This window comes from Procambarus clarkii, chromosome 22 (assembly GCF_040958095.1).
Source record: "Procambarus clarkii isolate CNS0578487 chromosome 22, FALCON_Pclarkii_2.0, whole genome shotgun sequence".
In the NCBI taxonomy this organism is placed as follows: Eukaryota; Metazoa; Arthropoda; class Malacostraca; order Decapoda; family Cambaridae; genus Procambarus; species Procambarus clarkii.
In genome coordinates, this window is record NC_091171.1 from 31,502,306 (window position 1) to 31,515,006 (window position 12,701).

At 40.7% G+C, this 12,701-nt stretch overlaps 1 protein-coding gene across 8 annotated transcripts in view; it reads left to right on the forward strand.

Moving 5' to 3' along the window:
• Positions 1–747: 747 nt before the first annotated feature.
• LOC123758649 (uncharacterized) overlaps positions 748–12,701 on the forward strand; it is a 91,826-nt gene continuing 79,872 nt past the window's right edge. For 7 of the 8 annotated variants that reach the window (XR_006772921.2, XR_006772918.2, XM_045743203.2 and 4 more), the window contains exons 1-2: positions 748–1,205; positions 5,886–7,868. Coding sequence is in view for 6 of the 8 variants with exons in the window: in XM_045743203.2 (XP_045599159.2) it covers positions 5,913–7,868 (1,956 nt within the window). In the remaining 2 variants the exon portion in view is untranslated. The remainder of the gene's footprint in view (positions 1,206–5,885; positions 7,869–12,701) is intronic. The other variant, XM_045743178.2, reaches the window with a different exon arrangement.

Below are 12,701 nucleotides of genomic sequence, written 5' to 3' on the forward strand. Positions count from 1 at the left end.
TTGTTTTATAATAAATTATCAATTGCATTTTCTGATTTTTGTCTGTAGGGATGACGTTCCTATCAACAATATCTTTCAGGACCCTTTCCTCCATTTTATGAACCGTCGAAAAGAAGTTCCTGTAAAATAGTCTAATTGGGGGTTCAAGTGTTGTGTTGGTTGACTCTTCAGAAGTTGCATGGCGTTTTACCTTTCTTTTTTATGATGTCTTTAACGAAACCGTTAGAGAAGCCGTTGTTGACTAGGACTTGCCTTATCCTACAGAGTTCTTCATCGACTTCTTTCCATCCTGAGCTGTGGCTTAGAGCACGGTCGACGTAAGCATTGACAACACTCCTCTTGTACCTGTCTGGGCAGTCACTATTGCGGAACGCCAAGCGAGTGTCTTACCACTACACCACGGAGACTGAGACTATTGGCATTGAGGCACATTCCTATGTTTGTTTCTTTGGTGTAGACTGCAGTATGGAAGCCTCCGCTCCTCTCCGTGACTGTTACATCAGTACTTAAGGAAATTCCTGTTTCAATTTTCCTCCGTGGTCCGACACTGTCACATTTTTAATAATTTATTTTCGTGATATACACACATATAAATAAATAAATAAATAAATAAATATATAAATAAAACCCAATGTACCTTCTTGTATAAATAAATAAATAAATAAATAAATAAATAAATAAATAAATAAATAACTAGCGAGGGACCCTTTACCCCGGCAGTGTCTATCTTACCCGCGCTCATGCTGGTGACATTCTCTCCACACCAAAAATTAATAACAGTTTGATATTATATATGTTCTAAAGTAATTTTAAGCAACATCTCTCATATTTTTATTTCATACAAATAAACGAAAAGCTGTTATTGTAGATTCTGTTAGATTCCTCAACACAGAGCTAGTAATTAAATAAAAACAAAGACAGTTGGCAGCCACCCTCATCAGATAGAAGGAAAGAGAACACAAGAGCACGTGTTCCCGGGGGCTGACCCAGTTGATCACCCCTTTGGTGCCTGTGTTAACGCTTCGTCTGGGTGGCTACTTGCCTCTCTTGCTCCTAATTCTTGATGTCCGTGTTGGTCCCTCCTGCTGGCTGTATTGCTCTCCTGCTGTAGCTGCGTCTTCCACCAAGCCTATAAGCTCCCTGCTGCTGGTCGTTGGCTGTTTTGGGGTACACGGAGAGTGTGAAGGCGCTCCATTAATTGTGAGGTGAGTAAGAAATCTTTCATAAGGTGTGTGAAGATCTTATGGAAGTGTTAGGTATCAGAGTGAAGTTGTCACCTCACGTTTTTATTTATTTATATATACAAGAGTTCTTACATTCTTGTACAAGCACTAGCACGCATAGCGTTTCGGGCAGGTCCTTAATCTTATGGTCCCGGGAATACGAGCCGACAAATCTTTTAACAACCAGGTACCCATTCACTGCTTGGTGAAGAGGCGTACAGTTAAGGATTTACGCTCAGTAAATCCTCCCCGGCCAGGATACTTGGATTATTGTATTCAAGCATGGAGACCTTATCTTCAGAAACACGTAGGTGCTTTGGGGAAGCTCAACACCGGACAACAAAAATAATTCCAGAACTAAATTGACTCATACACGGAAAGGTTGAGGGCCTCAGGGCTAACAACACTGCAAACCAGACATGACAAGTCTAATCTTGTCGAAACATTCAAAATACTGAAGAATTTGGAGGATATTACTCCAGACAACTTCAAAAAGGTCAAATATAACACAAACAAGCAGTGGTTTTAGGCTCAATAGGCCACAATGTACGACCTGAAACCAAAGGATCCTTTTTCACTCATAAGGTTTAAACCCACAAAACTGCCAACCCGCTGAAGCTGTAAATGCCAAAACACTGCTGAATTTCAAAATTCAGCTTGAAAAAATCAGGAGAAGATGGGTGACGGTTAACAAGCCGCTGGCTTCCTGCCCTCATCAAGGCCACTATAGTACAGTAGTATCATGTAGTACAGTCGGGTTTGTTCTTGACTCACAATTGGGAATCCCGGGTGGGACAGTAATGGTTGGGTGCATTTCCCATCACTTAATGTCACTGTTCACCTAGCAGTAAATAGGTACCCCAGGAGATGGTCATCTTGTTGTGTTGTTGCATCCTGCAGAGGGTCAGTAATTCAACCATGGGGGGGGGGGAGGGTGACCTTGATATAAGCCTAACATGTATATATATACAATGGCTGCCTGTCCCCCTAACAATGAATTATTGAATTAAAAGTCAGGTACACACTATCCACCCATATGTTAATGCTAGCTAGCCAACTTCTCTCTGTTCAAAAAGGAATTTTATAAACGCCTTCAAAAGATACCTGATAAATCGGGCTGTAATTTATATGTCTAACTGCTAGTAGCAATGTACTAGCCTAGTTGTGCTTACTGGGGTTGAGCTTCGACTTCTTTGGTCCTGCCTCTCCACTTTCCACTACCTCTCTCAACCAGTTTAAGATGAAAACTAAGTACTACCTAATTAACTCCATGTAATCTACCTCACCTTTAAATGTTAACCTATGTCTTATTATTTTTAAACAATGCTGTTTGTTAACCAACTTGTTTATTGGCTATTTTCTACCATGTTCCCCCCTTTTTTATCTTTTCTTTCAGTCGAATTTATACTTTAAGCTCAGTTACTATTAAGTTTTAGTCCAAGTTTTTTTTCTTCCACACCGTGCCCGAAACGCTCTGCTTATTAGTGGCGTTAGGTATTTATATGTACTAGCTCTGTCTATAAATAATCTGAATGTTTGTAACTCTCCATCTATGTATGTACTTTTCCTAAATAAAATATTATTATTATTATTATTATTATTATTATTATTTGAATAAACTGGTGTACAGGTTCCAGAGCCTATTGGGCTCTTATGCCTACATTTGAAATGGTATTGAATCTGCCTCCACCACATCTCTGCCAAGTGCATTCCATTTGTTAACTACCCTGACACTGAAAAAAAAATCTTTCTGATGTTTCTTTGGCTCATTTGAGTACTAAGTTTCCACCTGTCTCCCCTTGTTAATGTTCTGCCCTTGCTAAATAGTTTCTTTGTCCACTCTGTCATTTCCTCTTAGAATTTTGTAGATGGTAATCATGTCTCCCCCAACTCTTCTGTCTTCCAGGGATGGGAGGTTTAAGTCCCATAGCCTCTCCTTATAACTCCTACCTCTCTGCTCTGGGACTAGTCTGGTGGCATACCTCTGAATCTTCTCTAACTTTGTCTTGTGTTTAACTAGGTATGGACTCTAGGCTGAAACTGCATACTCCAGTGTATAACAGCTTGGTTGGCCATACCACAAACCAGGAAACCTGGTCAGGGCTGTGGGGACATTGATCCTCGTAACAACCTTAAGGTCTTACTAATTAAGATTGGATTAATATGGATTAATATTAAATGTATTTTAACTACTGTAAATGTAATAAGGTTTAATACCCATTGATGAGGATAGGCCTTATTGAGGTCCCCCTAGGCCAGTGTTTTTCAACCGGTGTGCCCTGGCACACTGGTGTGCAGTGAAGGTCAACAAGTGTGCCATGGGACAAAGATCAAATTTTCTGGCCGTTCATTTGAATGAGTTGACTCTTCTCCTTTCAACAGTCAGCCCGACATGTTATGTCCATCATGCACTCACCAAAAACCAAAGCATGAAATATTAGTGAAATACTATCTATGGTATTCAAGAGTGCCTCCCATGATCTTGCACCACCTATAGCCTTGCTGTTCAACAAATCTCTAGTGTCAAACCTTCCCTGATAACCTTAAAAAGCACGAGTAACGGCAGTTCATAAAGGAGGCAATACAGCAGACATAAAAAATTACAGACCAATATCAAATTTACCTGTACAGTATTATAAAAAATATTTGAAAATGTTATTTACGAACAGCTCTACTCCTGCCTCGTAAAATTCAACATCCTAAGTCCATGTCACATTGGCTTCCGCTCCCAAAAGAGTTCCAACGGTGCAATTATTAGTCTGGTTGATGTAATCTACACAGCCCTTGACAAAAATTAGTTACCGATTGGACTCTTCATAACTACTACTTGCTTAAACTCTAATATTATGGAATCAGAGGCCTTGCCCTACACTACTGTATATCCAATCTTATCTTAGTGATACACACTAATATGTAGCCATCAATGATATAACCTCTCCAATTCTACCATTAACTGTAGGAGTGCCACAGGGCAGCATCCCAGGACCTCTATTTCTTATATACATCAATGATCTGCCTTATATGTCTAACATTCTCAAACCTATATTATTTGCTGATGATTTTACCTTCATCTACTCAGATCCCAACCACACACACTAAATAATGTAGTAAATAACAAAATAAAAAAGAAATCCATTTATGGATGTCAACCGACAAATGCACACTAAACAGAAAAGACCTACTACATTTTATTTGGAAGCAAATCAACAAATGCAATTCAGCTTCAGATAGACAATGTTAACATCAATAAAAATGATGGAAAGGTCCTTGGCCTATACATAGACAAGAGACTCAACTTCAGCACCCACATACAACACATTACCAAGAAAGTCTCAAAAATGGTTTGTATACTTTCTAAACTCAGATACTGTATTATGTTCCCCACTGCTTTCTTCTCATTGTACTATGCGCCACTCTATCCCTATCTTGCATATGGTATCTGTGCTTGGGGTTCAACCACTGCAAACTACCTGAAGCCCATCATCACCTAGCAAAAATCAGAACAATAATGTAACACACTTTTCAAACAACACTTAGCCCCCTTGTTTAAATCCCTAAACATGCTAAACAAACTCACTCCACACATTCTCTTGTGCCATTTACATTTACAAAACCCTGTTCTTAAATGCAAACCCTGCTTTGAAACTTTTCCTTGACAGATGTAATAGAACCCATAATCACCACACCAGAAATAAATATCTCTGATATCCCCAGTCAAGCTAATCTAATGTAGGCATTCTATGTAAATAAAGGGAACTGGTCTATGGAACTCACTCCCTAACGAATTGAAAAGCTGTCCAGCCTATGCCTCATTCAAAAGTAAAACCAAAAAGAACCTAATTTCATCCTCATAGTTTCCTACCTAGTACCTTAAACTAGCACTGTATCATGTGCCTTCCACTCCCCCAATGTATGTGCCTAAGCCATTCAACTTCACCATTGTAATTACTGCATCATGGTTGTTAACTGAATGCATATTTTACTACATTATACTACATTATATACGATCCTCAAATTATGCTACAATATACCTGTTGAAAACCCTCAAATTTTACTATGATGTATCTACTAATCTTCATTAAATTTTCTTACAATGTACCTGTTAACATTTCTTTAACATTTCTCAATTTTGCTAGAAATTACCTGCTTAAAATTATCTGTTAGATTAAGGACCTGCCCGAAACGCTATGTCTGTTAGTGGCTTTATAAGAATGTAAAAACATTATTGCTATGTACAGTATATACTGTATATAAATGTATATAAATAAATAAATTAATAAAACTGACATCTTGGGAAAATATTCTCAGTTGTCCTTACAAAAAATAAAAAACAAACAAATGTTATGCCTTGTTGAGTGTGCTATTAGTTTAAAAAGGTAGAAAATATGTCCTAGGCCAATGCTGGCCATCCTGCAGGATGCAACCCATTACAGTTGACTAACTCTAGGGTACCTATTTAATGCAAGGCAAACAGAAGCCTCAGGTGAAATGAAATATGCCCAGCCATTTCTGTCCTGCTCAAGGATTGAACTCAGGATCCTTGATTTGAGAAAATTGGGATGATTATTACTTTAACCATTTGTGAAATGTTTGAAAGATATAGTTAGGAAACTTTTTAAGGTGTGAAGTAGTTTTTATTAATACTTTTTGCTCGTCCTTCAGGTCTGGTTGATAGGTCTGTTGAAAGTGATGGAGTCTGAGGATGACTACAGTGACTATGAGGATAAAACTGAAACACAAAGTTACCAGCTGTTGTCTTCTGAGCATGATCTGCTTAGAGTGAGTGACAGCCTTTCAAGAAATGAGAGATGCAGTCAAATTAACAGTATAAGTAAAAATAGCTTCTTGGTTCTTGAAGCAGAAAATGACTGTGGAGAATGTTATATTCAAAGTGCAGTTGACCATCAGTCTGAAGAAGAGGAATTTCATGTACAAGATATAAAGCAGCTAGAAAATATCCAGGATCATGGAAGGATGCAGATCAGTATGAATGGCACAAGAAGCTCTTTACCAGACAAATCATCTGTTTCCTCTCCATGCACAGCTGTTACTACGGCAGGTGGAAATAGCTCTTCAAGATTTTCTCGTCTCTTATTCCTCATAAAACAGGGAAAATGTTCCCCAGATGTGAATGATGTGAATGATAGGCTTCTAAAGAGAGGAAATTACTTTGATCAAATAAGCTGTATTCAACAAAATAAAAGTAATAATTTAGATTGCATAAGAAAACTATCAACATGCAACTCTCAAGAAAATTTATCAACAAGTGATTTCTCTGGTGTTGACTCATCGGAAACATCTTCCAGTAACAGAGATGATGCCGTAAAATACCTGACAAGTACCGAACATGAGCACACTTTTTTGATGTCTTGTGATGCAGAGGCAACTAATACTACCAAACACTTGAGGCCCCCTGAATTATATTCTGATACATTAACTGGAAAAGCAGCCGAAAGTAGGTATCCTAGCCAAAAGATATTTTCTGTGCACCTTTCACATGAATCGAATGCTTTGCAACAAACCTTTGAAAATTATCTTTCATATACGAGGTACTCATACAGGAGACAGAAACCCTCCAATAATTCTGAAATTATATATAATGAAAAGAGTAGAAGCACTTCTGTTAAAGAGGACAGTTCATTTAAAAGAGTTAAGGAGCAGCTTAAGATATTTCATCTGAGAATAAAAGTTAACATTTTAGCTCAGCCACTTCCAGCAACTTCAAATGAGGAGAAAGAATGGTATTCCAGACTTGAAATTCACATAAATGAATTAAGATCAGCAAAATCTCAAGTTGATTTAGTTGAGAAACTGTCAGTGTTTTCCTCTGCCCTTAAGAGTGACATGTACTTGGGAAACTGCTTTTTAATTAGCCTCATGAGTTACGCACAGTCAGTTCTTGATTTGGAAAATAATTTGGCTGAAATTTGCGATATTATCATGTGTTTAATTCCTTGTATCAATGTTGTTGTCACCAAGAAAATTAACAAAAAGACTATTAATGTTATTAAAAATGACAACATTATCCAGACTCTTTACAAGTCAATGATAAATGTATTCAAGCAGGAAACAAGGTACACTGAAGGATCCATCAGGGAGCTGCTACGACATAAAGATGACAGTAAGATCAAGGTTCATATAGCACGAATGACTCCGCAAGAATCAAAAAAGTTATTCCAAGAGACCTTTGCTGATCCTGGGAATCCTGCTGATATGTATCTTATTTATACCTGGCAGATTTTAAATATTTATGAAGTGAGAGAAGATAATATGCAGGGAACATCTGTGTTGTCACTCACACAGCTGTTGGAAGACTCGGGAAAGTTTATAAATATAGTTCCAACAAAGGATTTAAAAAGTAAGGAAGGAAAGGTTCCATTTAAGAATGTTACAAAGATGCCAGCACTGCAATCAAGTGATAATTTGAAAAAGAATTCAAATTCGAAAGCAATGATTGACTTGAGTTTTGAATGGGCAGATTTTCACGTTGGTCAGCTGTATGAAAATGGAGTAGTATTTCTCATTAATATGACTGACTGGCTTGATTGCTTGAAGGAAATCTCTTCAGCTATTGAAAAGTTGGAAGTGAAAAAGAAGGTCAAGTTCCTGCCATCACTTGGATCTACATATTCATTACCCTTGCAGGTGAGAGGTTTTTATTATGGAATAATATACCTGTACTCCCCTATTTGTACTCGCCTATTGGTAATTACCTCAGTGATTGTGCCTGCAGGATTGAGCGTTGGCTCTTGGATCCCACCTTTCTAGCCGCCAGTTGTTTAAAGCAATGACTCCTTTCCTTCTCTATCATCCCTAGTTTTAAAGCTATGAATAGTGTTTGCTTCCACAACATGCTTCTTTTGTTCATTCCATTTCCCTACTACTCTCATGCTAAAAGAAACCTTTTTAACATCTCTGTGACTCAGATGAGTTTCCAGCTTCCACCCTATGTCCCCTTGTTCTGTTGGTATTCCATGTGAACATTTTTCTCTTTTCACTGTCAATTCCCCTAAGTATTTTGTATGCTGTCATATTTCTCCTCTCCCTCCTTTTTTCTAATGTCGTCAGGTTCAATTCCTTCAGTCGCTCTTCATTTCTCATCCCTTGCAACTCTGGGACTAGCCTTGTTGCAAATTTCTGAACCTTTTTCAGTTTCCTAATGTGTTTCTTTAGGTGGGGCTGCATACTCTGACTGGTCTCGTGAATGCAGTGTAAAGCATTCTGAATGCCTCCTTACTTAGGTTTCTGAATGACAGTCTAACCGTTGCTAGCATAGAGTACTGTGCTGTCTTTATGCAATTTATATGTGCCTCAGGAGTTAGATTTGGTGTTACGGCCACTCCCAGGTCCCTTTCTCGATTCGTCACAGGAAGATAGTTTCACTTCATTGTGTACCGACCCTTTGGTCTCCTGTCACCTAGACCCATTTTCATAACTTTATACTTGATGTCAGCCTTCAGTAGCCATTTCTTTGACCATCTCTGCAGCTTGTTCAAGTCCTCTTGGAGGAGCCTACAATCCTCATGTCACAACTTGTCTCATTAATTTACGTCATCCATGAATGTCGATATAAAGGACTCGACTCCTGTAGACATGTCGTTCATATGTATTAGAAATAGAACTGGTCACAACACCGATTCTTGAGGTACTACACTCGTTTCGGTTTGCCAGTCTGAATTCTCGCCCTAGACTATTACTCTCTGGCGCCTGTTAAGTAATTCCTTACCCAAGCAAGGGCTTTTCTACTAACTCCTGTTAGCCACTTAAGTTTGAATAGCAGTCTCCTATGAGGTACTGTATCAAAGGCTTTTTAGCAGTCCAGAAAAACTGTATGTAGTTTGCCCATCCTTCCCTGTCCTAGCTTATTCTTGTTACTTTGCCATAGAATTCCAGAAGGTTTGTTAAGAATGATTTCCCTTCTCTGAACCCATGTTGGTGTTTGTTTACATAGCTAATTTTCTCTTAAGTGTGTAACCAGTCTTAACCTGATTATTCTTTCAAGTATTTTACAGGGGATGCTTGTCAGTGATACTGGTCTGTAGTTAAATGCATCTTCCCGATCTCATTTCTCGAAAATTGGTACCACATTTGCCTTCTTCCAGCAACTGGGTAACTCTGCCTTCATAAGTGACTCATTATAGATCCTTGCTAGAGGCATGCTGAGGGCTCCTCTTTGTATTCTTTAAGCACCATTCTTTAAGCTCTCACAAGTCAAACCAGGCTTGACTTGTGAGAGCTTGGTCCACCAGGCTGGAGTGCACAGTATGACACGAGTGAAAAAGCAACGGTCCTCCGGGTGCACACTCCCCCACACACCACCACATGAAAGTAGCATTGTGGGCCTGCGCTGCCTCTTTTAGTATCCACGGTGATACATTATCTGGTCCAACTACTTTAGTTTCATTCAGTGTTAGCTATTTCATTACCTCCTCTCTTGTCACTTCTATATCTATTAGACTCTCATCTTGGGTCATCTCTTCTAACAATGGGAGCTGCTCAGGCTCGGTTGTGAACACTCCATGGAAACTGGCATTCAGTATCTTGCAGATATCCTTGTCGCTTTCTGTATATGCCCCTTCTGTTTAACTTTAGTCTTGTCACATAGTTGTTCACCGACATTTTCCTTCGTATATGACTATGTAGTAATTTAGGTTGCTTTTTCACTTTGATTCCAATATCATTCTCATAATTTCTTTCCGATACTCTCCTTATATTAATGTATTCATTCCTTGCTCTGTTGCATCTAATCCTATTGTCATCTATCCTTTGTCCTCCACTTCCTCTTGCTTCTCATTTTTGCTTCCTGGCACTGTCTATTAAACCATGGGTTTTTATATTCCCTCCTACTGTTTCGATTTACCATCTCTGAATCCATGCTGGTAGTTTGTTACAAAGCTATTTTCCTCCAGATGCTCTATGAGCCTTTTTCTCAGATTTTCGCCATCACCTTGCATGGTATACAAGTTAGGGAAACTGGCCTGTAGTTTAGTGCCTCTTGTCTGTCACCCTTTTTGTATATTGGGTCTACATTAGCTGTCTTCCAGCTTTCTGGTAGGTCTCCTGTTTCCAATGACCTGTTATACACCATAGAGAGTGGCACGCTTAGTGCTTCTGCACCTTCTTTTAGTATCCACGGTGAGATTCTGTCAGGCCCAACATCCTTTGTCATATTGACTGGTGAGGTCAAGAGCCTCCAAGGTTGCTGGGTTTGCCTCCTCATTTAGCACAGGGGCTTCTCCTTGTTCTTTTGTGAAGACCTGGAATCTCTTGTTGAGTTCTTCACACACCTTGTCATTCTCTGTGTATCTATTCTCCCCTTTTCTCAGTTTCATCACTTGTTCCTTTACTGCTGCTTTCCTCCTGATATGACTGTGGAGCAGCTTTGGTTGGGTCTTAGCTTTACTCGCGATGTCATTTTCAAACTGTCTCTGCTTCTCTCCTTACTCTGAGGTACTCATTTCTTGCCCTCTGGTATCTCTCCCTTTTCTCTGGCGTTCTATTATTCCTGTAGTTCCTCCATGTTCTTTTACTCAATTGCTTCGCTACCTTACATTCCTGGTTGAATCATGGATTCTTCGGCTGCTTTTAGAGCTGGGCTGGTGGATGGTGTCCCTGGACCTCTGGGAAGCGTATTGACACATCCTGATTTATCCGGGGTTCAGGGAATGGCTCGGGTTTGTCTTGTGGGCAACAGGCTTACTGCTTTCATTGCCTTTCTTTCAGTTTAAATCTGGCACCTCGTGGGTTCACACGCCTTACCCGGGTCATGGTGACCTGTTTGCATCCGTTAGGGGTTCGAGTTCTGGCTTACCTCGATGACTGACTGGTCTGGGCTCCCAGTCAGTCTGCGTGACTGCTCGCCAGGGATTTGGTTCTTTCCCACGTTGCCAGGTGGGAAAGTTCCACCTGGAACTTCCTCCAGTTCAAGGGCAACTAGAGGAAGTCACATTCGGTTTCCTCTCAGGTTCGGACTTGGCTGGGTCTTGTGTGGGACTCTCGGACCATTTCCTTGTCTCTCCCTCCTGCGGCGTTGCTGTGGCTGCGGTCCAGCCTTCAGTTATTTTTGGAGGGCACCTGGGTCACGTGTTGGTTGTTCGAGCAGCTGTGTGGGAATCTGAACCTCGCTGTGCTTCTCTACCTGTTGGGTTGGATCTGGCTTCGGCGGCTGTTTTGATTACTTCAGGGACATCCCTTGCATCCCCTTCGCCGCTCTCGCGATCGCTGGGTTTGGACCCCCATGGGCCTTGTGTCGGTTGCTACATTGCTGGCTTCCTCTTCAGGGTTTTTTTTAGGTTTTGTGCCGTGGCGCCTGTCCGAGCCCTCACTCGATGTGTTCACGGATGCCTTGTCTCTTGACTGGGGCTTTGTGACCAGTGCTCACCAGGCTGGTGAGCACTGGTGAGGCATACTATCGCTGCGGTATGGCACTCGTCCTTTTGTTGGGCTCACAGCACTGCACAGGATTTCGCTGCGGTATGGCATTCGCCTCAGAGGGTTCGCGTCGCTTTCGGATCGATGATCCGGCTCCATTCGGACTGCTCCCTTATGGTTCATTGTCTGAACTTAGAGGGTTCGATGCTGTCCTTGGTTCTTTGTGGCTGGTCACTTCAGGTGATGCGTCTGCTGAGTTCTTGGGGTTTTGACTCTCTTGGCGGTTCATGTCCAGGGAGTGTCCAATGTACTGGTGGACGGCCTGTCCCATTTCCTTCCCCTGTCCACGGACTGGACAGTCGACGCCGACTCGTTCCATTGGCTCTGCTGGATGTTCAGTGTGCCTGGACATGGACAACTTTGTGTCAGCTTGCTCAAGGCGTCTTCTGGTATATGCTGTGCCTTTTCCCGACTGTGAAGCTGTCAGTGTCAATGACTTTCGACTGGACCAGTCAAGGTGGGGTTACCTGTACCTCTTCCCACCGGTTCAGTTGTTGCTCCAAGTCCTGGCTCCCTTGGAGATTTAGCAGGGGAGGGTAGTACATGTATTATATAATCATTTTTAAACATGAAGATACTGTAGTATGCATGTGGTTGATGTGGCTACAAAAATGTGTTCAGTATGGAATGAACTGCAAAGTTTTTCTGAAAAGACTCGCAGATAAAGCTGTAGCAAGCTGTTGTTAACTTTTTTTAATGACAATGTGATGTCTCACTACAGACAAGTGTTAGAAGTATGGAAAAACAAGTCTTTAAACAGATTCTTAGTGAAAAACAAGCAGTGAGGCACAACCAGGTCCCAGTGGTATACCTACGAAACATATGAGAGAGAGTACCCTAGAAATGGCATCACTGCCTGATGTTGTAATGGAAGGGGACTTGCTTCCCAAACACTTAAACCTCCCCTCCTCTTCACCGTCTTCAGTATACCAACAAGAGTAGACAATAAAAATAAGGTACAGCAAAAAATATGAGTAGTATTCTGTTTAAAATGTAGTTTTAACTCTTTGTCGAGCCCAGCAGGCCAACCACAGCTCACCGTAAGGT